This window comes from Patella vulgata, chromosome 3 (genome assembly GCF_932274485.2).
Source record: "Patella vulgata chromosome 3, xgPatVulg1.2, whole genome shotgun sequence".
NCBI lineage: Eukaryota > Metazoa > Mollusca > Gastropoda > Patellidae > Patella > Patella vulgata.
The window spans coordinates 61,196,173-61,221,967 of NC_065881.2; the positions used below are offsets into that span (position 1 = coordinate 61,196,173).

Consider the following 25,795-nt stretch of genomic DNA (forward strand, 5'->3'; position numbering starts at 1 on the left):
ACACAAGAACCTTTAGTTTCTCAAGTATAAATTACGTGCCATAATAAAAACCATATCTATTTGGATGAGTTGTAAAAAGACAATGAAATTATCTCCTGACCTTAACCCTAAAATTACGACAACTGATTTGTAGTGATAAGAACGCTTTCTGGTACACAGATGGAAACGAAAGTTGAAAAAAGAAAACAAACCAAGAAAGAGGGATACAAACTGCTGACTTTTTAAAAATTGGTTCACAACAACATGTATGTTATAATTATTCAGTTACGGTGGATACATTGTTAACAGTAAAATGCAAATGGGTTCATTTCGTATTATTCGTCTAAGATAAGTTACAGTACTGGCTACTCAGCTATTGTCTGAGTCTTGGTAAATTTTAAACGGATTTCTTCGATTATGAACAAACTACTTAACTTTGGTTATTATAAACTTACCTGTGTGTTTGTAATCAACTCCCGTTCGATAAAATCCATTGCACAACTAATTATCACAACGATGAAAACAAGTTCTCTCTTGAAAAATTGAAATATCACAAACGTTTCCCAAAGAAAAATACCAATATGGAAGATGGTTACGTCGCTCTGCGGAAGATATCAGCGGAAGATATCATTTCGTATTAGGGGTGACAGCATAGGAAATTCAAGTACAATTACGACAAGAATCCATGACCACTCGGACCAAAGACCACTCGGTTCAAGACCAGTCAGACCAACTGATAGACCACTCAGCCCAAACAAATAGACTACTCGGACCATACAAAAAGACTATTCGGACCCAACAGAAAGACGACTCGGACCAATAATAAAGTGTTGTTTTAATAAATTGATAATTGCGTTTGTTTTAATATGATTACTCGAACCAATAATAAAGTGTTATTTTAATAAATTGATAATTGTGTTTATTTTAATATGACTACTCGAACCAATAATAAAGTGTTATTTGAATAAATTGATAATTGTGTGTGTTTTAATATGACTACTCGAACTAATAATAATGTGTTGTTTGAATAAATTGATAATTGTATCCCAAATCGCAAAATATCGAGAACCACACTTGTAGTCACGTTTAAAAAGGGGCATATAAACGTCCGGTCTTCGTATTATTATGTGCTGTTTATATTAACGCATCAAGGGCGGATAACTTGAAAACGTGTCTCACCCCCCCCCCCCCCCCCCCATATATAGTAACCCAGGGGTTAGTTGGGTAGAACGGAATGAAACCACTGGGGATACCGCGAATGTGGAAAAAGTAAAATTAGGCTATCAGACAAGAACAGTATACCCGTATATGCAGAAACTGTCAAAAGTCTGGACATACCGAGTCTCATTGCAGGAGTAAATAAGAAAAACTAGATTGATATTTTTTTTTGGCACCATTATTAATTAATTTTAAAACTAATCGTTGATTTATTTTCCGTACACAAAATTGAACTAAATATAAGAATTCCGTATAAGAATTATTTGCTTCTTTGTATTGTGATTTAATAATAAATAAATAGCATATTGTCTAGCCTTATAATATAATTGTCCCCCGCCTTTCGAAGAAAGCAGGGGACTATTAAAATGGGTTCGTCCGTCTGTCTGTCTGTCTGTCCGTCTGTCTGTCCGTCTGTCCGTCCGTCCGTCTGTCCGTCCGTCTGTCCGTCTGTCTGTCCGTCTGTCTGTCCGTCACACTTTTTGGGACACAATAACTCTCTTCCTAATTGAGCTAGAATGTTCAAACTTGGTGTATGTGTTTATTAGGTCAATGCCTTGATGGAGTTCGAAGATGAGCATTTTCCGCTTAGGGTAAGCAGAGATAAGCAATTTGATTGGTTGATGCTTTGGGACACGATAACTCTCTTCCTAATTGGGCTAGAATGTTCAAACTTGGTGTATGTGTTGATTAGGTCAATGCCTTGATGGAGTTCAAAGATGAGCATTTTCCGCTTAGGGTAAGCAGAGATAAGCAATTTGATTGGTTGATGCTTTGGGACACGATAACTTTTAATTGAGCTAGAATGTTCAAACTTGGTGTATGTGTTTATTAGGTCAATGCCTTGATGGAGTTCGAAGATGAGCATTTTCCGCTTAGGGTAAGCAGAGATAAGCAATTTGATTGGTTGATACTTTGGGGCACGATAACTCTCTTCCTAATTGAGCTAGAATGTTCAAACTTGGTGTATGTGTTGATTAGGTCAATGCCTTGATGGAGTTCGAAGATGAGCATTTTCCGCTTAGGGTAAGCAGAGATAAGCAATTTGATTAGATGAGCATTTTCCGCTTAGGGTAAGCAGAGATAAGCAATTTGATTGGTTGATACTTTGGGGCACGATAACTCTCTTCCTAATTGAGCTAGAATGTTCAAACTTGGTGTATGTGTTGATTAGGTCAATGCCTTGTTGATTGATGCTTTAGGACAAGATAACTTTGATAGAGAGTGATGAAACTTAAGTGTATAGTTGATAATCAGTTTGATTGCTTGATACTTTAAAAAAAATAAATGTGCGATAAATTAATGTGTCATCTATTTATTTTGGTATTTTGGCGGGGGACATCAGCCTCACTGTTGGCTTGTTTAATTGGTCCGACTGGTCTTGTTTTGGTCCGAGTAGTCTTTGGTCCGAGTGGTCTGGATACCTACGACAATTGGCATTGAGTTTGAGCGTTCGCACACATAACTACCCGCATTCCTGTATTTAGTTACCGTCTTTTACATTCTAGTAAAATCTCTGCAAATTTTATAGCTTTACTTTTTGAAATATTTTGTTCTAATTATTTGATTAGCGACTCGGATGGGATAATTTACTTTTGAACACGCATGCCGCACAAACACAACTATACATTCGTTTTACGGGCTTTATCACACTTCGGTCAAAACTGTCGAATCGAGAATTAATGTTCCGCTTCTTACGGGGTCATACGGGCTTAGTAGCATTATATACCCACCCGGGCACCCAATAGGCACGCTGAGGGCTGCCGCAACATGCTTAAAGATGTTACTGAAGCGGTTATTATTCGATCGAAAGAATGCGTATAAAATTAAAAATACACTCGGAGAATTCGGAGGTAAGCTTCATGATCCTTGTTAAATTATTTGTAACATAAAGAAGATAGGATATTTATAGTTTATACATGACTTTATTTTTACGAGTATCCGTGCAATCAGTGATATTTTAATTGTGAAGAAAATTTGATAGACTGGCGATCAATGGTTTCCATATAAATCTCCTATGTAATTGCCTTCAATTGATATTTTTCGTCGCCCAAACCCATATACGATCAAAATGATCGCGCTGTCAAACTATCTTTCAATGTTAACCAACCCCCGCAACAGGTATATTGGAATCGACCAATACGTCACGAAGACATTGTTGACATCGACTCTGTCGAAATTACAAGTAAATTTTCAAATTTTTCAAGAGAGAAATTGTTCTCATCGTTGTGATAATTAGTTGTGCAATTGATTTTATCGAACGGGAGTTCATTACAAACACACAGGTAAGTTTATAATAACCAAAGTTAAGTAGTTTGTTCATAATCGAAGAAATCCGTTTAAAATTTACGATGGTTCACACAGTAGTAGTACTACTCAGCTACTGAGCTAGATAATTCTTATCTCTCAACCCTCCGTGTTTCGAGATAAGAAATGGAGTTATTAACGTCAACGGAGCACATGCGGGAGCGATTCGCACCCGGCATTTGTAAACAAAATTGAGAATATTTTTAATCAAAACAACGTTTGATTATTCTATTGTTATTTATAATATTTCTGCCACATCCAACTACAATTAAGCATATAATCCTACCTGAAACGGGTACAAATCCCCTCTTTTTAAAGTAGCTAAGTCTCTAACTCAATATCATCCAAAATCTACAACATTGAAAACACGATTTATTTGTCAAATTAAATCAACATTCATGTTGTGATCTTACCGGAAAAAGATGGGCTTTTGATATCCAACATTTAAGACAAAATAAACATTTTACCAGTCCATTGCCATTGGTACACGAATCGTGTACCATAATGCGCTTCAGCCCCAGTTGTATCAAGAGACTCGAGGGACGAGGCTAGACACATTGCACCAAATCAAACGGCGTATGTAGACTGGAATAACCAGACGCTAGAAATTTGCACTCGCTTGAGACTGCTGGCTTATTTCGCCGAACATAACTGATTTTGAAATTGGAGTAAAAACGGAAACCATTGAATGTAAATCAGTTTATATACATTCATATTACAGTATTATATGCGTTGAGACCCACTTTTGTCAATTTCTAGGTCCCAAATGTTAGCGATTTAGCTCCTTTAAATCAAAGCGACAGTAGATTGCTTTTTCCAACATTTTAAATTTACGTCTGTAACACATAAAGGCGGGGCCTCGTGTGCAATAGACAATCAAAGTACTAATCTGATCAGAGTTGCGCAGTAGTAATACGCCGTAATTATGAACATCTGAATCAATTTTGATAAAAACAACGCTTGATTTACTTTAGGCCTATTGCCAATATTTGCTGATAAATGAATGTTGTTTCAGTAGTTTGGGCTGTGTATGTGTAATAAGTACTAATAGTATAAAATTAACTTACTTTTAAGATGGTACATGCATTAATAAAGAAATTGAGTTTGCAATTGGAATTAAAGGAATCCAGTCGTAGCTAAAAACAAGCACATCAGTATATCTCAGCGTTTTTAGTTACGTTCTCGTAGCTACTACTCAGCTAGTTCAGCTCTGAACGTAGGTCTCATTATCCTCATCCTACGTTCAGGAACCGCCCTACCCAGCTACTGAATCCTTGTCGAAAAACTTTTGAACCCCAGTTAATTTTACTTGGCAACTTTTTACTGCTAAACGGTCACCTGTTAATTCCTACATTGTATGAATGCCAGTACAATGTAAAAGAACATTTAAAGATGGGTTCCCAGAAAAATATTTATGAGGTGGTTATTTCCAATAAAAGTATGGCAATTTTGGTATATATGGAAAGTAGAGATATCCAATCTTACTAGAAAAATACTGGATTTCCCGAAAAACACTCATGGAGCATATACAGGACAAAAATGTAAGGGTTCCCCTAATCGACAGCCCAATGATTAGGAATTTCTGCACGTGTGATGTCAAAGGTCACACACGAACATTGAGCGCTTGATGTACAAGTTGATAAACTTTATGAAGAGTTAGACGTACAACACTTTCTGAGATAAAAAATGACGGAAAAGACGCGGGTAGTGGATAATCCGAGAATTTAATAAGGATTCAATATATGTAATAAATAGTAAGCGATTAAAGACAACATCGCCTCGTGTATGCAATGAATTCTCCTCTGACTTCTGAGAGAGGTAAGTCACGTGGCGTAAACATGACCTGGTTTGATCGAATTTTTATAGCAGGGCATTCCTTGGCAATTACAATGTTTGAGAAGGATTTGAAGCAAAATTATGACAAATTAATTAGTTTGAATATGTTTTTAGTCCATATATACCATTAAATCACCCAGTTTGTACACAGGAATGTATCTTTAAGTGAGAAAATAAGACCTTGCTTACCTCGCAAGAGTCTGTATGCGTGACACAACATGCTGTTAAAAACACGTCCCCTTCTGCTAAAGAGCTTGGCAGAAGAAGCCATTAAAATCTAAATATAGGGTAACACACAAAGTTACGTAACTCGGCCATATATGACAAAACGGAAGTTTCTGTTTTGTCTGTAATTTCTAATCAATTATGTTCAGCAAAATACGCAAAGAGTGCAAATTGAATGGCAATCTTGGCGTCTGGTTATTCCAGTCTACTCTGGTAGTCTTCCCTTGTGGGATATGTTTAGCCTTGTTCATCTAGTCACTTCATTACAAACGCTGCTTGAAAGTATTCTGGCATGCGATTTGTGTGCCAGGTTTAAAATTTTCACTGTGTCTTAAATATTGGATACCAGAAGCCCATCTTTTCACGGTAAGATAACAATATCAATGTTAATTTAAATTGACCAACAAGTCGTGTTTGCAATGTTGAAGACTATTGATGATACTGAGTTAAAGACTTAGCTACTTTAAACTCATCTACATCAGCTCATATTTGTCCAACCTGAAAGGCAATTTATTTGAAGAGAGTAATGGTAGTTCTTGTGTTTAAAGACAGCAATTGACCTGTGGTATAGCTGTGGCTATTTCTTACCTATTATATAGGGGTGTGAGCTAATCTATGTTTAATAACTTTTAAAGCATACAATTGGGTTTTCTGTACCATTCTTTTCGTTGTGACACAAAAATGCAAGACATATTTTATTTCTATATTTCCTTTTAGCTTGCATAATGATAATGCAACAAAGTCAATATTATTCCTAGAAGTATTTGGTGGAAGAACATAATTATTTCGTCATGTCTGCTGATGACCCGCAGTCATTGGCAATAGCCAGAGAATTAACAAGAGAGTTGAATTTAGCTAATTCAAATCAGCAACAAGCACAGTGGGCACATGAAGCCTTAGCTCAGGTATAGCTACTAATTTATGTCAGAATTGAATATGGGTAGAACCATCATCTAACTTCAAAGGGTCTTGATTTACTTTTGCAATATATGTGCATTTAGCCTATTAATGTTATATTTGAAGATAAAAGTTTTATTTTGTTTCATTCTTATCTGCTCTCTTAAATTGTAAATCAAAATGATATCTATTGATAGAAAACTGAAAATGGAGTAAGCTATAAAACTTGTAAGGCCAAATCAATTTAACTGATAAATAAATAGCCTCTTAAGTCTTGTGAAGAATGTTTTGTTTAAAATCTCAAAACTTAAAAGATTGAATAAAAGTCTTGTCATAAATGCAACCAAGTACGTTTCACCCAGCGTACATGTAAATATAAGAAGCAAATATTTTAGTAGGTGTTCTCAAAAAAAAACCCCTGTAATTTGTGTGGTCTAAAAGACATTTTATTTTTCAAATTTCTGTTAATTTTTATATTTACACAATGGAAAATAGATATACATGTATATTTGAATGATTGTTAACTATTCATTTAAATGAATGCATGTGCTATACATGGATTTTATTTGTATTTGTTTATGATTATTTTAAGGTTCAAGTCAGAGTATTTAAAGAACATAATGATGTAGTTAACAGTTGTCAATTTTTTAAGAAGGATATGATATTAACAGCATCAAATGATCAAAGTGTAAAAATCTGGGGTTCTGATACAGGGGAAGTACAGAAATCATTTGATGGTATCCATAGTGTGGCTGTTAATGAAGCTAGATTATCAAATGAAGATCAGACTAAGTAATTCCATGTATATTTTTTTGTATTTCATTGAAATATCTTGGTGTACTTTCTTGAAATTATTGAAGGAAATGTTACCCAAAATGTTTAGTTACAAAAGTAGGATATAAAACTTTTTAAGATTTGTAAACATGGCACAATATAAAAATAAGAATACACACTGTTCTCTTTCAAATTCAATTCTCTTTGATTCAGGTTGAATTAAAGTATTGAATTGCTTTGATCTGATGTGTTATTTTTATTAATAATGAGCAAGCTGTGTATAGGATTAAATTTTGTTTTAAAAGATTAAGCAAAAATTGGTTTGTTTACTAATGTTAGTTTAATTTTTGGCTTACTGTGTCAACGGTGGAATACAAAACTCTGTTATATTCCAAATCAATGAGAAAATTCATTTCATCCCACAAACAAAGAAACATACAGAATCCATTGAACATGACAATTTTATTTTTTACCCAAATCACAGATATCTTGTCAATATAATATTCAAATACTGTTTCATTAAGGGGGGTTGGATGGCTGAATGGTTTGCGCGTGCGCGTTGTATCATAACATCTGTCATTGAATCAACTTGCATGGTTTTGATTCCCCGGTTGTACTGACAAGGAGTAGGGTGGCCTGTCAAACCTCGTGAGTTTTCTCCAGGTCCTCCTGTTTTCTCCCTCTGCTAAAGACCCATACGCACAAGTGAATTATTGAAATAAAATTGAACCATATGTTAGTCCCAAAATGACCTGATTTGTGTAGAGTGGCCGTTAAACCCTCTCTCTCCCTTTCTCTTGCATTAAGTTTTTTTTAAATTTTTTTTATTAGATTTGTAAGCTGTGGTTGGGATAAGATTGTTAAAGTTACCGATATAGAAACAGCAGAAACTTTGGTAAACTATGAAATAATTGATTTTATTTAATATCAGTTTGTACATTATTGAATTTATTTTGATAAAAATTCCCGTTCCTGTTAAAGTTTCTTGTATTTCTTGTACTAATGAAAAGCTAAAAAAAACCCCGAGGTAACCAGTTTCAAGATAATATTTCTCTCTTTAGACTAAGATTATTTGTAAACCCTGTCTGTGCAAACCTAAGTAGAATGGGTGGATGGGTAGATTAATGCATGCAGTGGTGGCCATGCACTGTAAATCTTAAGCCTGTTCTCTATGTAAGTCATGGGATCAACCCTGGAAATATAAGTGAGAAGGAGTAGAGTTTTTCAAATAGCAAATTTTTGAAATAGAAATATGTTAGTCCCGAATGATCTTATTACCGCCAACTAGAAGTTAAATCTAATTTTAAGGTCAATGGATATAAACAAAACAAATTTGACTACCAGTTTATTTGACATCCTCAATGATTGCTACCTTGAGGCTATATTTGAATGAAATGAAGTCTTTTAATTGTTTTTTCTGTTTTACTTTATATAGTGGAGTGGTAGTCATGAAGGTGTTATTACATGTTGTAAGTTTTCACATAATGGTAAATATGTGGCATCAGGCTCAGATATGGACAACAGATTACAAATATGGAATGCTAAAACTGGAGAGGTGATCTTTAATCTCAAAGGTATTTCTTTCTCCTGAAGCCTTTGGAACATCTGGTGTATGTATGTGTACATGTGTTGGATTTTAAAAAAGGGTTGGCTGTGAAATGCAGCTGTTTAGACATTATGCCCTCTCCCCACATATCCATTGCCAACATGAGCACCGTAAGTTAAACTGGTGAATACAATGTTCAAGGTGCATTTAGATACAGAACTGGTCATCTTGCTATAATAGTTCAAAAACGATAATGCAAAATGAATATATTGAAAATTTCATTCAAATTAATTTATTCTGAGCAAAGTTATCACTGTTTGTATTTTTTAAAATTAAATCCTTAAATGGCCAAAGCATTCTAATTTACTTAAAATTGGAACCATCCAATGATCTAGAGAGTTGATTATAGGCTTTTCGTATTAAAGCACAAATTAAGACTTGGTATGAGTTATGTAAAAAATTTCAGCATAAAACACCACCTTGTTCAACTGTATCTGTTAATTGCTTTTATCTATAATATATATTCTATTGTTGTGTCTTTTAGACTACCATGCTAGTACAATAACAAGTATATTGTTTTCACCTGAAGATGATAAAGTTATAACTACGTCTATGGACAGAACAACCAAATTCTTTGATTTGAAATCTTGCAAGAATACCATTAAATTAGAGTATGTATTCATTTAGCCCATTGGGTTTATACTGTCACTTATATCTGTCTGTCTGGCATCAAATAACTTTTAAATTGAACCACAGAATGAAATTTAAATTTGATTTCTTTGTAAACATTATCACATTATAGTAATTCAAGAATAAGAAAGAACTGGTAGGCCGGGCGTAGTAGCTGAGAGATTTAGTTGTAGGGGCAATGCAGTGGTACTTAAAAAGACAAACGAATCGCACATTTTGTTTTAATTCTAATTTTTAGTTTGTACAAAGATTGTTAATTTTGGAATCATATTATCAGTTATTTTCTCATTTTTTAATTGTATTCATTCATATTCTTATAACAGAAGGCCTGTTGTTTTGGTTTCATTTGTAGGGTAACTCAGTGTCTCCTCCAAATGTAAGAAAAGTGTCGGTCCGTTGAAAATTACCTTGTCTGAAATATAATTACTTCTGTGCTCATACGGTCCAACACTTTCCAAATTCGATCAGTATATCTAACCATTGTGATTTTCCATGAAGGAGCCAGAAATTGGATTAAAAAGTAAACTAATGAGCTAAAGACACTTTAGAGACATCTATCTGAACTGGGAGGACTCTTGGATTGTTTTAAAAATGTTCTCTTTTTTTTTTCAGGGGTCATATAAATGTTGTATCCGATTGTTCTATATCTGGTGGAGAGAGAAAATTTGCTACAACATCCTGGGATAAATCTATACAAATATGGGATATAGCTACTGGAATGTATAGGTTTGTATTATAGGAGATGATTTTTCTATTTTATTTTACCTTTCTTGATCTTTTCTTGTTCTTATCTCTGATTTATTGTGATTCACTGACTATTTTTTAAAAATAGATCTAAAAAAAACCAGCAAATTATTTCATAGTATGTAAGAGAGTTGTGTACAAAGTTGTGAATATGAATCACTTGCATAACACAGTTCATTTTTGTTATGCAGACTGAATAATCATTAATATTTATTTCAATATAGATCAAGAGGACCTGAATCTCTAAGAGGAGGACATGAAGGTTCTGTAAGCTGTTGTGATTTTACTCAAGATGGTACTTTTTTTTCAACTTCTAATTTTTAAAATATGTGTCCAAAAGTATAGCATTACGGACCTCTAAGTTACATGTGAAGTGTTATGAGATGTTCTAGAAAGATGTTTCCTTTATTATATGGCTATATAGTTTACTACAGTGATTCTATCAATTTTTGGTTGATAAACAAAAAACACTCTTTTGCCAGGTGATGTTGTCAGATAAAATATAATGACCATATTTAATATTAAAACGCACCAAGTGCAGTAGGCTACTGTTTATGAACTTGGTATTTTTCACCTACCGGTATTGTAGAAAATAAAAATCTTACTTAAGAGTAAAGACAAGCATCGTCATATTGGTGATTTATTAACTGTAACAAAATCTATTGTACCAGTAATTAGTTTTAATGTTGATAAATTTTGTTGTTGACAGGACTGACATTAGCTACTGGATCTTATGATAACAGTATTATTATATGGGATGCTGATAACTTTGTCCAAAAAATTAGGTTACAGGCTAGTATTCTTTTTTATTTTTAAGCTTATTATTGTAAAAATGTTCCCTTGCAACTATAGGTATAAAAAAGAATAAAGAAAACTGTTATTTGATTGCCCTATATATAAGCGCAGCTTTTAAAGAAAACCAAAACAACAGTGATTGTATTCCATATAAATGGTTATTGTGTTTTTATATATAATATTTTATGTATTTACAGGGACATACAGGTTGGGTGAATGATATTGTCATCAGTGAAGACCAAAAATGGCTTCTATCTTGTTCTAGTGTAAGATTTATTATCATTTAAACTTCCATAGATACAAAAGAAATATTTATATTTTATTTTAAATCATGATTAAATGTATTGATATTGTTTTATTTCAGTGGACAAAAACATTTTAATTATCAGAAATATATACATTAATGTATTTTCCGGAGAATGTCTTTACATGAACCTTTCCTTTAATTAAATGTTAACTAATCATTTTTAGTATGTACGGTACATTTTTAGTATGTACGGTACATTTTAGATATGAAAAGTGCAAATGATCATCAGCAACTTTAAATATCAAAATAAAACTGATTGCCATACTATACTCTTAGCTATTTGAGCCTGCCAGGAGAAAGTATTATATGTATATACTGATATATTTGAGTTTTTTATTCTATAACATTATTTGTAGGATAAAACAGTTCGGTTATGGAATATAGAAGATACAGATAAAATACCTGTTGTATTAGAGAACAGAAAGTCAATTGGATTAAAAGTTATAAAGGTATGTGATTTAAACTTGTGCTATTAAATATAAATCATAGATTTAATGTGTGAGTATCGAGGAAGGTTCTTTTTATAATCCAGCTTGAGTACATCGCCCGTGCACACATTGAAATGCACAGAAAAAAAAACCCTTTGACATTGGGAACATTAGGAATTTGAAGAAGAGTTGGTGAAACCGCCAGAGTCTGAGCAAAATTCACCTCCGTAGCATTGACTGTGGAAAATGACCAAAGTATTCTGTTGGTGAGATTTTTTTAAACGCCATTCCTTTTTTTATAAAGGAAAATAAGAATTTTAAATTTGATTTTCTTTTTTTCAGTGTTCTAAATGTGGTAAACCATTCTCTATGGCTCAACTAGATACGTTTGGTGATATTACTGTTTGTGTCTTTTGTCGTCTTGTCAATACAGCAGAAACATGGCTGCCGGTAGCTGAACCTGAGATATGATACTTTACACATTTTTGATCAATATTTCATGCATAATGTGATATTATATTTCTTAGTCATCGTTTTTATAATTTATTCTCCTTGATGACTTTGTGAAATCTTGTGATGTTTTTGTGTGGGGGGGAGGGGTGGGGGGAATAGACGTCACAGAAATTTTACATCAGCAATCCTACTTGACGTTTTAAGTTTGCCATTTATTTATAGAGAATGATTTATGTTCCCTTTTAACTGTGATATATTGTGTTGACCAACAAAGCATTCATTCCATCCATTTTAAAGCATTAAACAGTAATTTACATGTTTTTAGTTTTTTTAGTTTCTGTATGTTCAGAATGTAGACTTTAATTTTATGTAATCTATCTAATAAATCTGAAACGAAGAAATTATTTTTTTTTTTTATGAATTAAAATTATGCTGATATAAAGAAGATGGTTAAAATTATCATAGCCTTTAGCTTTATAGCTCTAGTTCATGTCAGATTGGGTTAATTAAATTTAAAATACAGATATGACGTCATCCTTTGATGTTGGAGTACCATTATTTCAAATAATCGTACGGGCAATGTGCCAAGCGTAACTTGGTAAAATATTGAACTCGAGTGACGTATTTCATTGCAGAGCACGTGCAAGTGTCTGTATTTTAAGTTGTTTAATGGTCTCGAGCTTAAGACATTGCGTAATATATTGTAAAAACATTCGGGCCTCACAGCCTTCATGTTGTTACAATAATATATTACTTAATGTCTCGCTCTCGACCATTAACCAATACATAGCTACCGGTACTAATTGAAATTTTGTTCACTTTTCTACATTTTATTGTGTACTGTTACCCCCCTCCCCCACCCGACCTGCAAGTAATTCACAACCATCAACCTGTGAAATTATCATATCGTCATATTATTATGCAGGATTCCGAACTTCGACTCACACCCAGCACACCCGACTCAGAAAGTCTATTATACCAGCCCATTCCACTCTCCAGTGGGCGTGGTGGCCCGTTAAAGCCACCGGCCACATAGAACATGATCATATCATCGCTCCAAGGCCGGTTTTTAGACGTATCGGACAAAATTATTTTTTTCATTTTTTGTCCGCCCCTGTACCTCACAAAATTATTTAATCTTCTTTATCCTAAATTGTTAAAATAATAATTAATTTACAATGTAAGCATTTGAAGAAAATTAAAATTTAATTAAGAATCATATTATAAGATATCAAATAGTTATTCCAATGTTTAATATGAGTAAAAGTAACCAAACGACAGGTTAATTTAATTAATGGATTGCTGGGGTTTCTCTCTGTCTGGATAATCATTCTATATTGTAATATAAGGGGAGAGAACTCTATTTACAACATGGCTGTTTTGTGATGTAAACAAAAGCACGTGGTAAATAAATCGTAAATATAATCAGTTTAAATCCATTACTTAATGAAATTTACGCGATATTAATTCAAAGAAATGTTCCCTTGACTGTGGTGAAAGTAAATATTGTGAATAAAACAATTGTCATTATTGACGAATTGATCTGTATCACTATACTAATATATTACTATCAGTATCAGTGAGTGAGTGAGTAGGCCTATATCATCAGATCAGATTGCCAGAATTCATCCGATGATCCATAATATATCATATTATTATTATACCCCCCCCCCCCGATAATTCAGAAGTTGAGTTAATTGATTAATGATATTCAAAAATTAAGCATTTGTAAATACCATAGACATAGTATAGTCATACGTAGCGGTCAATTGTCTTTCTTCTTCTCCTTCTTCTTCCGATAATGTGCCGGATTCTGAGTTGAATATATTCGCACATGGTTAAAAGATTAAAATCGTGTTGTGCCGAGTTCACATTTTCTTAAAAACAGGATAAAAACAGACATGGCTGCCTAGGGCTGGAACGTTCCGATCCTGCATGGACTTGAAGATATCCAGGGTATCGGCATCCACAATATGTCTTGGCAGTTTGTTCCACAGACTGATACTGGCAGGGAAGAAGGAGTCTTGGTAAGCCTTGAGACTGCATGATAGTTGGAGGTATCGGTTGGTGTGACCTCTCGTTAGCGAGCCAGAGAGACGTTGGTGGTATGTCTATCAGGTTATGAACTACCCGGTACATCATGGTAGCTCTAGCCTGGGCCCTTCTCATCTGGAGAGTCTCGAGCTCGAGCTCCTTGAGCATAGCTGTAACGCTGCTGGTCTGGCTGTAGTCTCCCATGATGAAACGGGCGGCTCTACGCTGTACTGCCTCCAGGGTGTTGATGTGGGTTTTGGTGGTGTTGTACCAATTCTTATTGAATTGATGAATAGTCCGACAAAAGGAAAGCAATAACTTCTGTTTAAGATTAGATTGATGAATTGTCCGACAAAGGATTAAGTTAGTCAATCAAGGCAGATTAAGTAGTTAAATCAAGGTAGGTTTATACTATAGACGGTATAACACGATAAATACGTTGATCACTTAATTACCTAATAAACCCAGCGTATTATCGACGATAATCGGGTTGAGTGGTAGTTATACACTCAGTAAACTTTATTAATTTCGGAATTTTGAATATTATTCACCATGTCTTGATGTCCGATTGGGCATATTCCCGGTCGGACAATTTTGGGCGTTTGGAAAAAAGATTCGGACAAGTCCGGAATATACGAGCAAAATCCCATCACTGTCCCACACTGTGGCAGCGTACTCCAACTGAATGACAAGGTGGGAGCACTGTTGCTCAGTAACTAAGGTACTAGCTCACAACTTAGGATTTCCAGGTGTTAGCCAGGAAATTTCCTTGGGATTTTCCAGGCTAGTTTCCTCTTGAAAGTTCTGAACCATATTTTTCTATGCATTACACAATTATATTACCACCTGAACATACCGTACATCGATAGCCAATACATGTTTTTTCAGGCCATAAAATAAATTTCAAATGAGATTATGTTTGATCATGATGGCTTTTCTATGGTTATGTACCGTGCCCATCTCTTCAATTTCAAAAAAAGGAATTATGTCAAGACAAGCTGTATTTATGCCTACATTTCTTCATTTGCATTTGTCTATAACAGATTGTACAGGTGTTAAGTGCTTTTGGCAAGTGGATTCAGGTTTAAAAAATCCTGAACTTCTGAAGTGTCTTCTTGGCACTTGAAGGATTTGAACTATAGGGAATTCAAGTGAAAAGACAGCTTGACTGTAGCGACCCTAACACACCACAAGCAAGATCCCTCTCACAAAAGTGCTCAGTAGCAATCCATTGGAAAATGGTATCAGATGGCAAAATTCTCTGGTAATAGTCATTTAAGCATAATATACACTGCCTTCGTACGACACTTACTAGAACTTGTAGCTACATGTAATACATGCCGACTGATTGTGATTAGTGACTAAAGAAACAAATGAAATACATCATCATACATACAGAATGTTTTTGTTTATTGTTTCCAGTGTATAGGCCTATCATAAAGCATTGCTGTATTTCTTAAGAGGACTGTTGGAGTATGGAGAATTTAGCCAAACTGTTGGGACAATTGCATTTAACACATAAATCATCAATATCTTTAGCTAAAACAGAACCGGAATACATATTAGCATTAGCAGCACAGAATCAAAGGTACTTTTTCTTTATATCTATAACTTAGGATAAAACATAGAATTACGTTTCTGTTAACAAAAAAATGTGGAAAATTACCCACGAATTCTCCTTGCAATTTAGGATTGGAGATAACTTTTCTGTATCAAGCCCTACATGTATGTCTATGTTGAACATAAGAAATATATTTCATTCAAGTATTAAAGGGAATGAAAACTTACCGACTGTATTACCTGAAGCTGACTTCGACTTCTGGTTAGCTAATTCTGGCTTCTATTAACCCCAATAAAAAATGTTGAGTGTCGACGGTCAAGCTTTTGAAACAGAAACCCTGGTATGTTTCAGACAAATAGTAGTATACAAAACATCAATAGTAATATTTTTATGTTAACAGTGAAGACAACAGCTCCTTAATAGCAGCTACAAGTAGTAATTACTGTATACGTCTATATAATAAGACAACATTAGCTGGTGCAAGACAAATACAAGGTAACTGATGAGATTAAATGAACCAAGAAAGTTTATGCTTTTGTTAAAACTTGTATTATCATGTAAAGCATTGGCTTTATCATTGAAGTGAAATTTTCAAGAAACACAGATTGTCATTCCAAGAAAAAAATCAACATGTAAGATATATCGTCAATATTTGACCCAAATCAAAGACATCTAGTGACTTTAAAATTTATGTATGTATAAAATGACACCTTTTAAAAATAGTACATGAATGTATAGAATTGTATCAAGTTTATTATGATATATCTATTTTAATTCTATATTATAGGTCATAATAATGTTATAACTGGTATATCATTTGGAAAAGAAGATCCTAATATATTATTGTCTTGTTCCAGAGATAAAACAGTGAAGTGAGATATATAACATTACTATGCAAGACAGTCTTGAGTGATAGATTTTTTTAGTTTTTACTGTATCTGGTGATATTCAAGGCTATTAATTGTCAGATATAGCCAGTTGTAACCATTCAGTATTTAAGATAATGAACCAGTCTCTGTGTTGATTATTATGTATTGATTAAGAAGTTAATGAACTCCATTGTCTACGATATCACCTTAGGTGGAAGTGGACGTAAAACTCCAGAAACGAACGAACGAATGAACTCTTCCAATAATCCTTAGCATTCATACCTTTAAAAGACTCAGTCATGTGGTAAATGCAGAATCATTTTTTTCCCCCCTGTTCACAATTGAAGTAATTAGCACCTCTACCGTAACCATAATATATACTTACTAATACATACTATTCTCTACATACTAAAATGTACTGTACTCCCCTGTTTTATCTATTCACAATAATTTTTGTCTATCACATTAAACATACATTATGCAAGAGCCAAAGCTGCCTATTGCAGGTCTTTCTTTAGGCCTGAAATGTTATCTAAATTATTAATTAGACATTAATAAACTTATCCAGACCATAATAAACTCTTGATGTCATCGCTAGCCTGTGATATTTACAGGATTAGGATCCGATTTGCTGCTCAACTTTCATTCATGATTAAATCATGAAATGGATAATCAAGACTATGTTTTTTTTTATCGTACCGACTTTAGTAATGATGATCGAGGCTAGGGCGAAAATTCAATTTGACTGAAATTTTTAGCAAATACCCTTTACATTATCTAGTTTTTAACAATTATAGTGAGAACTGCCAGCTCTTTATCTAATCTCCCATAATGTATCTTTAACTGCAGCAGTGCACATATAAGAAACTTCAACAGTTTTGTATAAATTTTATAATTCTGCATAAAACTTAATTATAGATGCTGGGATTTAAGGTGTAAACCAGAAAATGAAGTTCAACAATTCCAAGGTTTGTAAATATGATATGTAGAATTTTCTACGTAGATGACTTTCCCCTGCTTGGACCTCTATACATGTCAGTCAAAGGTGGATACTCAAATAATGAAAAGAGTTAGGGTGGGTGTAAACTGCAAAGTGGTGGTGTGATTGTGGTAACTTGACAAAAAGGTGGTAGTTTGATCTGATACAAACTTAACACATCCTCTCCTGATAACCTTATCTTCTACATCTTATATGTATAAGAGATCTACACAGTATCATTTTGTTTCTGTGAGTAGTATAAATAATGAGAATAGAAGCTGTGGGTACTGTTTGAATGTTTCATTGTACATAGAAAACCTTTTCATCCTCCTTTGATTTTGTCCCTAAATATTATTACGTTTAACCCATCACACTCTAATGACATAATTCTAATTATTTGTGCAAAAACAGTTACAGCGGGCTGAATTACAGGAGTGACCGTTTATTAAAGAGTTGAATCCAAAAAATTTCTACAGGGGGAATTTACTGTGATCAATTACAAGGAGATGTCACTGAAAAGGAATGGTTGCTCGTACAGATTCTGCTGTATCCATACTTTTAGATATTGAACGTAAAAGACATTAGAACACAAATAGATACAGTACTAAGATACATTACTGTAGATCATTTATATTTCTATAACTTTATATTTTATTTCTTTTCTAATGTGTCATTGTATGATGATAGACATTTTGAAAGAGATTTAAAGAATTGTGAAGGAGTACCTTGAATTATTTTTAAGATTATATATTCTAGGTAAAACTAATGTAGGTTTTGGCAGTGTTGATATAAGCTGTAATGATAGATTGATTTGTGCTGGTACTGATGTGGATTTTGACAAAGATGCATATTTAATATTCTGGTATGTACACATCATCATGTTAAAACAGTTTGCTTTCATCATACATTTAGTTGAATTATTGTTCCCCGACTTTCGAAGAAAGCAGGGGACTATTAAAATGGGTCTGTCCGTCAGTCTGTCTGTCTGTCTGTCTGTCACACTTTTTGGAACACAATAACTCTCCTTCTAATTGAGCTAGAATGTTCAAACTTAGTGTTGTTGTTTATTAGGTGACTGCCATGATGGAGTTCGAAGATGAGCATTTTCTGCTTAGGGTAACCAGAGATAAGCAATTTGGTTGGTTTGTGCTTTGGGACATAATAACTTTAGTTCTTATTAAGTGAGAGTGATGAAACCTGGTGTATAGTTTCATTACATCAATACCATGACTAAGTTCCAAAATGAGCATTTCCTGCTCAGGATAAGCAGAGGGTTAAGCAATTTGATTGGTCGAGTCTTTGGAACACAATAACGCTCCTAATTGAGGTAGAACGTTCAAACTTGGTGTACGCGTTCATTAGGCGAATGCCTTGATAGAGTTCGAAGATGAGCATTTTTTGCTTAGGGTAAGCAGAGATAAGAAATTTGATTGGTTGATGCTTTGGAACACGATAACTTTAGTTCTAATTAAACATACATTATGCAAGAGCTAAATCTGCCTATTGCAGGTCTTTCTTCAGTCCTGAAATGTTATATAAACTATTAATTAGACATTTATTAACATGAAAAGACCTTAATCAACTCTCGATGCCATCTTTTCTGTCAGATTTTCACTGGATTTGAATTCGATTTGCTGCTCAATGCTCATTGATGATTTAATTTAAAAATGGATAACAAGACTATGTTTTTTCATCCTACCGACTTTAGTAATGATGATCGAGGCTAGGCCTAAAATTCGAGCACTAATATCTTGGTTCAGAGTGGAACAATTTGACTGAAATTTTCAGCATATTCGCTTTACATTATCTAGTTTTTAACTGTTATAGTGAGAACTGCCAGCTCTTTATTGTCCCTTTAAGTGAGAGTGATGGAACTTGGTATATGGTTTCATTACCTTGACTAAGTTTGATAATGAGCATTTTCTGCTAAGGCTAAGTAGTGATAAGGAATTTGATTAGTCAAGACTTTGGAACATAACAACTCTGCTTTTAATTGAGGTAAATGAAATGAAATGAAATGGAGTTTAACGTCCTACTGTTTTAATTGAGGTAGAATGATTAAACTTGATGTAGATGTTCATTAGGTGAATGTCTTGTCTGAGTTCAATGATTAATATTTCCCACTAAAGCTAAGCAGAGCTAAGCAATTTCATTGGTCGATGCTTTGGGACAAGATAACTTTGATTCTAACTGATAGAGAGTGATGAAATTTAGTGTATAGTTTCACTACCAGGTACTTCAAAACCTTAAATGAGTTTGATCGTGGACATTTTAGTTATCATTTATTTATTGTGAAGACATCTAACAATTGATAAAATGTTTTGTTGGGTTTTTTCAGGGACAGACGAAAAGCAGCTTTTCTTGGTTCTTATAGCGAATCTTTTGACAATGAAATAGTACAGGTAAAAATGACAATGTTTCTTAAGATCTATCCATATCTAAGCCGATAGGATTATAGTAACATCTGTGAGGTTGAAATGTTCAAGTGATACTTAGTAGTTTAAGAAATAACAATCTTTGAGATGATTTGTAGATTATGTTTTCATCCTTTTACAACTGATCATGTACGAAAAGCTGATTTTATTTGTAGAGTGTGTTTTTATCCTTGTAAAACAGACCATGTATAAAAAGAAAAGTTGATGTTATTTCATCCTAATAAAATTGATCATGTATTATTTGTAGAGAGTGTTTTTATACTTGTAAAACTGATCATGTATAACAAACATTGATATTATTTGTAGGTGTGTTTTCATCCTAATAAAACAGATCATGTTGCTAGTGGAGCATCAGATGGTTTAGTTTGTATATTTAATCTAACAGAAACAGATGAAGATGATGCTTTAATAACAACATTAAATACTGAATCTTTTGTGGTAATAATTAGAATTCCCTTTCAATGTTCAGGGTTATTGTATGGAAGGTTATTTGGTGGGATGAGGTACAACTTGCCGCCTTCATTACATAATTGTAATTTCAAACAGGAATCCAGGAACTTTTAATTTTGATACCATATTTTAAATTCATAGGCAAAACTGAACCATTGTCATTAGGATTTTATGAAATATTTGTCTGAATTATCAATTAAAATTATTGAAAATAGTACCAGGGCCCCCTAATCCCTAATTATTGTTTTAAGATATGTTTTTTTTTTGCCTGAATAATCTCTGAACACATTGGTGGACCCCCATGACCACCTGCCAAATGCACCGATGTATAAATTTCACTTTGAAAAATATTGAAAATAATATTACAGTGTTAAAACTAAGTAGTATAAATCGTGCTAAGCTATCCACCAAATCTCAGACAGATTTCTGGTTATGATAATATAAAATATTTTATTAAACAGGCTAGAATAGGATGGTGTGGTGTGGATAATGAAAATATATACTGCATAACAGATGTGGATACTTATCATAGTTGGGATGCATTTGAGGTTTGTTCAACACTTTTCTGTTTAATCTAGGATTTCATACCTATGAAATATAGCTGAAGGGAGAACACAATGTTGATGACATTACATCATTTCTGATATGTTAAAAGTACAGTATTTGTTTCTGTGTTGTCTGACTTAATATCTTGATTAATGTCCACTAAAAAATAATCTTTTTCCGCAGTAGACATGCCAAAACAGTTGGAATGGTCAAACACTGCTGTGTTGACAATAAAACATCTACAATAAGTGAGTTTAATTAAAATAAAAATATACAATAATAGATCATGTTTTATCTGTCTCTATATATATCTATTTCCTATATTATAGGGTGATTTATTGAAAGAAGTTTTAGATATTAAAGATAAATTAAAGGTAAATTAGAAAATAATAGAGTGTGAGAATTCTGCCTTGAAGAAATACACTTTCAAAGGAGTATATGAATATAATAATGCCTTTGTCAACTATACAAAGTTTGTCTGAATAGTCCTTGAGTCAAAGTAGTTAATTGCTTAAGGTGACATATTTTGCTGTTGAAAAAGTAGGATCAATTCCTACTCTCAAAACATTTGCTGAGTGGACAAACACCTTTATGAATTAAAGTGACTCTCGGAGGCCGGTGAAAGACATTCAAATTGTATTGATTTCTTAGTTTGATTCCTGTAAATATGGGAAAAAATATTTAGGGAATATTAATAGATGTAATATTATTTAGGGAGAAGATGGTATAGATTATATTAATAGATGGTATATTATTTAGGGAGAAGATGGTATAGATTATATTAATAGATTTTATATTATTTAGGGAGAAGATAGTGTGGATTACCTAATAGATGTTATATTGACAGAAGATAATACACAACAGATTATTGCTGCTGGCAATAAAACGTAAGTTCAGAGCTATTCTCATGTAATTCTACAGCTTGGAAAACAAGCATTCTCCAATTCAGTGCCATACGTTTGGAATCAGCTTACCGCTAAGTAATGTAGTGTTGATCAACAATAACATGTATAATAGGTCTAAATAACTATTAACTATTTTATATACAAATTATTGGTATCAATATTTGTATTGGCCAATAGTTTTACTAAAAGTATTTGATTTGTCAATAACAACTCTAGCGGTTCATCTCTATTCTTATCACTAGATTATGAATTGTACTGAATATTGCTTCACGTCGGTATAGGAGGATGCTTTAGGTAAATAGTTTTTTATATGCATTTATAACAACATAATTGTAATGTTTGTCACATTTTATTAGTTAATTTTGAATAATGTATTTGTGCATTCTTTTTAATTTTAGTGGTACAATAAAGTTGTTAGATATTTCTAGTAAAAGTACAGAAGTTATTTCTACTCTATCAAAAGGTCATACAGAAATAGTCCGATGTATATATTATAATAATAAGGTTTGTTGCTATATGGATTAAGAACCCTGTAATCTACCTTCTTGAAATATTTTAAATTAAATTGAATTTTACATTCTTATCCACATGCCAACATAATTGAAGTAGGATATCTTACTAAATTAATAAAAAGAAATACTGAAATAGGGCTTGTGATGACATATCATTACAATTTTATGATGACATATCGTTACAAAATGTTCATTCATAATCTCAACAAATAAGTATGATTTTACTGTATGAACCAGGAGCCTTCCATGATGTCATTGCAGCCATCTTGGAATTGTGATGTCAAAAACCTGTCAATAAATGCGTAATTGTCCAAAGAACAAGTATGCCAGAGAAATTTTATGTTGATTGTACTAGAATTGGCGGAGCCTTAGGGTTTTTTTTTTAAGAGTGTCTCCCTAAGAAGGACAAGAACAACAATATTTCCAAGTGTATGGAACCAGTTGCTGATTGAAAAATCTGCGCATTGTCATTGTGTTGTAAAGATTACCTGTAGCAAATAACACTCAGTTCAGTTTTTGCATGTTCCTAGACGTGTGAATAGTGTTATGAAAACAAAATTTCAATAAAGTTGTAGTAAAATATTCAATTTATGTGTAGATAAGGATTATAGCTGCTTTTTAAAACAGTACCCTTAGCCTTATTACAATTAATTATATCTTGTATATTATAGAATGGTACATTAATTACTGGTGGAGAAGACTCTTTATTGTGTTTATGGTCATCCGATCCTGTTACTACTACTTCTAGCATAGAACGCAAGGTAAAGTATAAAGTATAGCACATCTGTACGTTTGTAATTTCACCAATATATATATATATATATATATATATCAACTGTCATAATTTGTCTGATTTTAAAATATAGAAAAACGTCAACATTCTCCTTTAGATAGAAACAGTTCAATTACTGGTACATCTCTTCTTGGGTTTTTTTTTTCCTACCGGTATTGACATGATTTATCTGTATATGTGTGTATGTAACGGATAGCCTTTTGACTGTCTATATTTTAATAACATAAGATAAATTATGACAGTTAATGGAATTAAATTAAATTATGGAATATTTTTAGGCACCATTGTTCAAATGGTATCCTTTATTAAAGAAAGTGTTCTGATGCAACTAGACTTTAAATCATGCGAGGAGGAACTTTATGGACATACAGTGTTCATGACCTTCTGTTCCAATCCAAAAGCATTGTTAATACAATAGAGGCTGCAGTTTTTAACAGATTTCTTTTGAAATTTGGTGTGAAACATTGGTGACTTTATTAATATTGAGTGTTCCACCCCCTTCTGTTTCAGAGTTAGCCACCTTTTTTTAAACAAAAACTGTTATTGCGATGGAGGCTACGGTTGTTTACAGATCTTTTGCAAATTTGGTTTGAGGTCATGAGAGGGCAAACTCGTTCCAGAGTTATCTCCCTTTTCCAAAAACGATACAATCAATTTATAATCTGTAAACCTTATTAAAATGATGGAGGCTACAGTTTATAACATATTTTTTTTCAATTTGGTGTGAAGTATTACCTTTCTTAAAACCTTGGTAACATGATAAAGTCTCCTGGTTTCAACAGAATTTTTGCAAATTTCCATGTTTTGAAACACAGTCGATCCCAACCAGTATTCACAATACAAAGGTCAATGGAGGAATCCAGTAAAAGACATAAATACATTTAATTCTTGATTTCAGGGAAAGTTAAAGATGAAACAAACACCATCAAGGAAATCTCAACCCTACTCAAGATGATCCTATAAAGTAACATTATTATCCTGTGCTGAACGAAGTTAATCTCTCTGAACATCATTTAAGAAACTGCAAGCTACAATATTATGAAAGTTTAATGTCAGTTGTGGTAGTTTATAATTCAACTGAAATAATAATCAGGTAGCAAACCTGGGATGCTTGATGCTATTAACTTTAGAACAAGTGCGCTACTACTAATGGCCCTGTTACACTATTACGTATGATACACACAAAATGACCTTGAAAATACAGAATTGTTTGTATACTTACCATATTGAATCTATGAGTAGCTTATGTATGTCACCGTATGCGACCATGCTTGAAACATACAACCTATGTCTAACATACCCCTAGCTTAGGACAGCGTATTGCAGTGTATGAATGATATTTTACAAATGCTGGCATACACTAGTACATTACGAATAGTGTGGCAGGGCCATAACACAGTGATTTCCAATCCCTGCTCTTCCAAACGACGTCCAGTGATTGTCAACCCCTGTACCTTCCAAAAGATTTCCGGTGATTGTGAATCCCTGTACTTGGGCACCTAATGTTGATGACCGAATCTTCTTGTTATAACCTGTTATTTTTTGTATTATTATATAAAGTGTATGTATAAATGTAGAAACTATTTGTTGTTATAAGTCCATAAGACCGAGAAGCTTATTGATAATTAATTGAAATTATTTCCATTGATTAATCTGAAATAGCTTGTGGGTACTCTAGTGTCTAAAATTGTCATTGACACTCATTAAGTGCATGTAGTTTTTCCAATGGGCCAAAAAACTGAGATCCTGTGTAAAATATGGCAATACGTGTAAAATTTCTGATAAGTTGGAATTTGTAAATGCAGCTGTCTAGGCATAATTCTTTACATTGCATACAATAAAAATGACCATGTTAGTCTCAAAATAAGCAAAGTATTAAACTTCATTTCATTTCCAAAGGAGTATGTTCTGTTCCTATTCCTAATAACACTTAGTACTATATCCCTCCTACGGCTCCTTGATGAGATTTATTTTCATGTTTTACATGTCAGCGAGATTTAAATGTTCACACATCTAATGCAAGCACTTCATTTAATTATCCACTCACAACACCTACCTGGGACTTTTTATGATTATTACTGATATAAAGGGGTCATCAACATGGTGATTGATAAATAACAACATTAAACATGGGTTATTTCAGTTTCAAGGTGACTGTGTATTGATTTTCAATGCAAATGATGTGTTTTTATGTCTTACATTAATATTGATTGTAACCTTACAAGTGATATGTCAACAACTGATCAGATTGTTTTAATCATTTCATTAGTTCACAAACCACTTTCATGTATAATAATAAGCATAGCAGACATTCAGTATGATATGACATCATTACAGATCCAGGTCTTACCAGTACTCCTTATTACTAAGAACACAAAGGTAACTCTTCCGTTGTTCTTTCGGTGTCATTATACTACCTGTAATATCGATCTAAAGTGCTTGGTATTCTTCAAGACAATAGATCAGATCTTTTGTCATACTTTGTTAAAGGGAAAAAAGACTTCACTCTAAAGGC

General features: G+C 33.2%; 2 protein-coding genes across 5 annotated transcripts; both read left to right on the top strand.

The window, feature by feature from the left end:
• Positions 1-113: 113 nt before the first annotated feature.
• On the top strand, positions 114-11,295 carry LOC126815158 (WD repeat-containing protein 88). The gene is made up of 10 exons (XM_050540711.2): positions 114-245; positions 6,280-6,467; positions 7,052-7,251; positions 8,065-8,128; positions 8,669-8,807; positions 9,324-9,450; positions 10,082-10,195; positions 10,438-10,508; positions 10,923-11,005; positions 11,206-11,295. Exons 2-10 carry the CDS (start codon positions 6,354-6,356, stop codon positions 11,293-11,295), a joined length of 1,002 nt encoding a protein of 333 aa, XP_050396668.2. The 5' UTR covers positions 114-245; positions 6,280-6,353.
• A 2,225-nt stretch (positions 11,296-13,520) lies between these two features.
• LOC126814228 (WD repeat-containing protein 89) lies at positions 13,521-25,149 on the top strand. Of its 4 annotated transcripts, XM_056099582.1 has the most exons (15): positions 13,564-13,600; positions 14,085-14,223; positions 15,653-15,818; positions 16,192-16,286; positions 16,579-16,663; positions 17,579-17,628; positions 18,396-18,501; positions 19,978-20,041; positions 20,381-20,512; positions 20,986-21,072; positions 21,400-21,444; positions 21,875-21,957; positions 22,374-22,479; positions 23,159-23,248; positions 24,179-25,149. In XM_056099582.1, the coding sequence occupies exons 3-15, from the start codon at positions 15,706-15,708 to the stop codon at positions 24,233-24,235; spliced, it is 1,113 nt and encodes a 370-aa protein (XP_055955557.1). In that variant the 5' UTR covers positions 13,564-13,600; positions 14,085-14,223; positions 15,653-15,705; the 3' UTR covers positions 24,236-25,149. The 4 variants fall into 4 exon arrangements, with proteins under 4 accessions (XP_050395215.1, XP_050395217.1, XP_055955557.1 ...); XM_050539258.2 differs by lacking the exon at positions 14,085-14,223 and having other exon boundaries at positions 13,521-13,600; positions 24,179-25,148; XM_050539259.2 differs by lacking the exon at positions 13,564-13,600 and having other exon boundaries at positions 13,958-14,223.
• Positions 25,150-25,795: the final 646 nt, after the last annotated feature.